Raw genomic sequence first — 4,293 nt, 5'->3', positions numbered from 1 at the left:
CAGCAAGGTTCAGCTGCCTTTCCCAGCAGATCCATTTCCCCGCTGGACTGGAGAGTTCAGTCGGCAGGAATCAACATCGGGCCCACGCAGACACAAAACTCCTTCAGCCCTTGGTTTAAACCTGTTGCACTTTGCAAAAAGCTGTACACTGACGTCCCGACCACTTTCTCACATAGATTGCCACAGCACGTCTTGTCAAAGTTTCCAGGCTCAGCATGGACACAAAGCCCAACAGCAGACATAGGATGAGAGTCTTGTACTTCCACCACTCAGGCTGAACTGGGGGCTTCTCTGGCAACAGTGTTTTCAGTGTAACGTCATTGGTTGAAATGAAACTGCCCCCGGCTTGTCTGGAGATGTTGTGTGATCTCCATCCTTGCAGATAGTCATAACCTGACTGGACAAGCCCCTGAGCAACTCTGCACTGAGCAAGGCATTGGACTGGACGTGTCCAGAGGCAGTTCATACAGGCTACCTATCCAATTCTTTAAATTTGGGAAATAGAGCTGGAAACATAATCACGATTTCTCTTTGTTGCTGTCTACTATGTCCTTCTTGTGATCAGATTGCCAGAAACACAAGAACCTCTGTTCTCCATTGTATCACAGAATCCTCACTTGAGGTAGAGAGCCAGATGTTACTCCCAGATTTGCAGATTTCCAAGTGTTTGACAGTGCAGAGGTGTAATAAAACAGCATAGATTTAGCACGCTACATTCACAGGTACAGCGTAACAGTTGTGGATATAAAATTCCCTGAAAACCAAATGAAGACCAAACCAAAGAAAACATCAAAACATCGCACCATTCGTGTCTACTTACTTGTTCATCAATGACCTATGCAACATGGCAGACACCAGCAGGGCAGAACCAGCTTGTGCTATCTCTGGAAACTGTCTCACTGAGGAAGCAGAAGTGTGGACAGAACACCCTGCATCCACAACTTAATGCACAGAGAGAGATCTTGTGCTGAGGAGCTCCTCAAAGCTGAGGCCAAGATGCTTCCAGCAGCTCAGGAAAACTAGAATGAGGCAGTTAGCACATGGAGTAAAGGGCACGCTTGGAGAGCACTAGGGAAACCATAGTCTGGAGAGAGACGGTTTCAGCACAAGGAGCCTGGCTGAAAGGCAAAGTAAATCAACCTTCCTCGCACAAGTGCATTTCACAGCTTCATGCTCCCAAACCCTTATGCCATGGGCAGCCCAACCACCCTGGCACAACTGGTGGCTCTGTGCCATCAGGTGTAGGAGGCAACAGCTCAAGTTCTGCTTCATTATCAGGTCTGCTTTGAAAATGCTTGGAAAATACTCAGACTTGCAGGGAGTCAGACCTCGCTGCACTCTTGGGACGTTTCTGCAGACTTTGAGTCCAGGAATCTGTCCTCATTTGGGTTTTTACATGCCTGGTGTTTTCTGTCAAAGAGGAAGAGCTGGACTTTGGCAAAAGTACCTAAGTCCTCACTCAAACCCCTTGCTGAGGATACTTAATGGGACTTCAAGAAACAAAAATGTATAGCACCGAAGTCGCAAGAAAAAACCACAACAAACAAACACCAGAGTCAGAAATACTAGTTACCACAGTGATAGCACATCATTTAGTAAAAGAAAATGAGGTATGCTTCGCTGAGAAGTTTCCCCTACTAGATTATGGGCTATGAGTCATAGACACCGGAATAGGGCTTGTGGCTGTAGACTTTTAAGACCAAGCTGGGCAGAGTTCAAGAGAATATCCTGGAGGGAGCAGATCTGCACCAGCAGGAAGATGGATGAGATATTAGTGCTCTGATGTTTTCCATCTCTGATTTCTAGAGCTCCATGAAATATTCATCATGTCAGTGATGCCATGCTCCAGTCTGCTAATGCCAGACAATCTTTCTGCTGTGCTTCAAATCATATTCTGTGCTAATAAACTTGCCAATGAATCAATCAAATCCTGTTACGAGGTTAATCTTTTGATCACTATTAGGACTAGAGATTTGTCACAGAATGTTACAAAAAAGTCACAGCACAGTCATAAAAAAGAACAGAGGGACATCTATAAAGTATATATGTTAAAACAGTAAAAATCAAAAGCCATGGGTTGCATTATTTTAATCAAAACATCTTTTTTCCTTTGTAAAACTCACTTTCTCTCATTAAATTATCAGAAGCTATTTTAGGTGCTCACCCAGGACAAGCAGGTTTGGCAGCACAGGCAGGGAGTATGGCAGGGACTCATGCTCATCCCATAACTGCAAAGGAGCAGTCACCTGCTGGGTCCCCCCATGCACATTCAACAAATTAAGCAGCAGATTTCTACACATCCTTAAGCAGTTTTTGCCTAGACAGGGAATTTAATCAAAATCTTGTGCAGAATCAGAAAAATCTTCACTTCGCTTGTAGAGGAGCTTAAGTGTCTAGAAGAGAGAAGGGGGAGTGGGGCCCTCAACTGCTCCCATCAATCCCCTTCCAGACCAGCAGCAGCAACAGAAAATTCAGGAGTTCCTGCTCTAGGTCAAAATCTAGATGTGGCCTCAATCCTTGTGTGCCTGCCCAGCCCCTCACCAGCCCACACTAGCTCTTCACAGGGAATGGTGAGCACAGTCCAGGACTGCTGTCCTGCATCTCCCATAAGCTAGTTTTCCAATTAAGTTGCCTTTAGTATTCTTTGAGAATGCTGATTGAAACTGTGTTAGATAGAGCCACCCCGAAATCTTTTCTTTGTGACTGAAACTAAAATTCAAGCAGTATCTTCACAGAGAAGGAACTGTTTGACTTAAGCTGGGGTCAAGAGCAAAGACCAAGAGCCATCCTGGTAGCCAGGCTGATCTTCAGCTAGAGATTGAATGAAAAGTCTGGGTTCTCAGTAGGAAAACTCAGTTTTCTCCTAGTCTGGATCTATTTGTCCTTAATCAAATCCTTAATCCTTCTCCTCTGTGAGTGAACTCCTGTGCCCACTACAATCACTTTGATCTGATCCAAGTGAGATCTGAACTGCCAGATTTGTATTTACAGAGAGTCAATTACCCATCTAACCGTGAGTGCATGCGTGCCACTTAAGATGAAGAGGTACTTCATCAGCTCCATTTTTGCATGTGTAAATTAGCAATAATAATATATTCACCTTTCTCACGAGACTGCTGTGCAGATTAAAGCATTAATGTTTGTACAGCACTTGGAAGGTCTCCAATGGGAAATTCTGTAGATGTGCAAAATATTGAGTTTTGTCTCTGATAAATTTATTATTAGCTTAATAGTATTCCACTCTTATTATGAAAAGCATAATCATCTTGAGATTTTCCAGTTTGCCACCTGAAGACAGACATTGTATCTAGTTCTGAGATGCATCTTTCTCCCTCTAATTTCTTCCTAGTGTTCATACATACCCAAATGCGGCAAGAATTACGAGGAATCCATGTCGCTGGTGAACGTCGTGATGGAAAACTTCAGAAAGTACCAACGCTTCTCCTGCTTCTACGACCCCGAAGGCGTTCAGAAGAATGTGATATTAACCAAACTGTACAGCTCTAATGTGCTGTTCCACTCCCTCTTCTGGCCCACCTGCATGATGATCGGCGGGGTTGCCATTGTTGCGATGGTAAAGCTGACTCAATACCTTTCCCTCCTCTGTGAAAGAATCCAAAGGATCAACAGATAAAAAGGAAAACTTTTGTGAGATCTAATTACAGCGAAAACACTGTTTTCTCATTCTTCACCAAAGAACCTTAAGTTTGTAATGTGCAAGTCCGTTATAAGTTCCTTACTATATTCTTATAAGTAGAGCAATAATGCAAAAGCTGTTCTATATGCAAACATGATGTTATTATTATGCAGAAAACTGAAAAAAGTTCTGTTTTGTGTTGACCGTCTATATGATCTTGGTTTATGCTGAGACTAGTACTTCTTTCTTTTCTACAGCAAAAATGGGGCTCAGTGTGACCATTTGCCAAGCTTAGTCAATTGACTTTTTCAATTTTATCAAAGGACTCTGGGGAAAATTCACCACTGGACAAAGGGCAGCCAATCACTTGCACATCACGAAGGTCTCACATCTGGCTTGGTCCAGTCAATGGATTTGTGGCTTCGCTTTTTTATCATTGACTGAAGGGGTGGGGGGGCAAGGATTGATGGAGGTTAAGGACTGATGGAGGTTTTTTCTATAGCAAGATAGCACAAAAGGGATGTATTTTGAGGCCAGGATACGCATACAGTAGGATTTGGTGATGCTTTGTGTTTGCTCCCCCAGTTCAGAAGTAAATTTTACCCTGTGTTGTGTTTAAGGTCTTTTGGAGAACACTTTGGAGGTTTTTTTATTTA

At 43.3% G+C, this 4,293-nt stretch overlaps 1 protein-coding gene across 1 annotated transcript in view; it reads left to right on the top strand.

Moving 5' to 3' along the window:
• Window positions 1-3,815, top strand: part of KCNMB2 (potassium large conductance calcium-activated channel, subfamily M, beta member 2) — a 16,620-nt gene extending 12,805 nt beyond the window's left edge. The window contains exon 4 of the mRNA XM_010134496.1: window positions 3,350-3,815. Within this exon, the coding sequence (XP_010132798.1) occupies window positions 3,350-3,634 (285 nt within the window). The 3' untranslated portion in view covers window positions 3,635-3,815. The remainder of the gene's footprint in view (window positions 1-3,349) is intronic.
• The last annotated feature ends 478 nt before the right edge of the window (window positions 3,816-4,293 follow it).

The sequence above is a fragment of the Buceros rhinoceros genome, unplaced genomic scaffold, assembly GCF_000710305.1.
Source record: "Buceros rhinoceros silvestris isolate BGI_N320 unplaced genomic scaffold, ASM71030v1 scaffold5074, whole genome shotgun sequence".
Taxonomy (NCBI): Eukaryota; Metazoa; Chordata; class Aves; order Bucerotiformes; family Bucerotidae; genus Buceros; species Buceros rhinoceros.
Note: the sequence above shows the minus strand (reverse complement) of the source record. Positions and strands in the feature narration are given on the sequence as shown.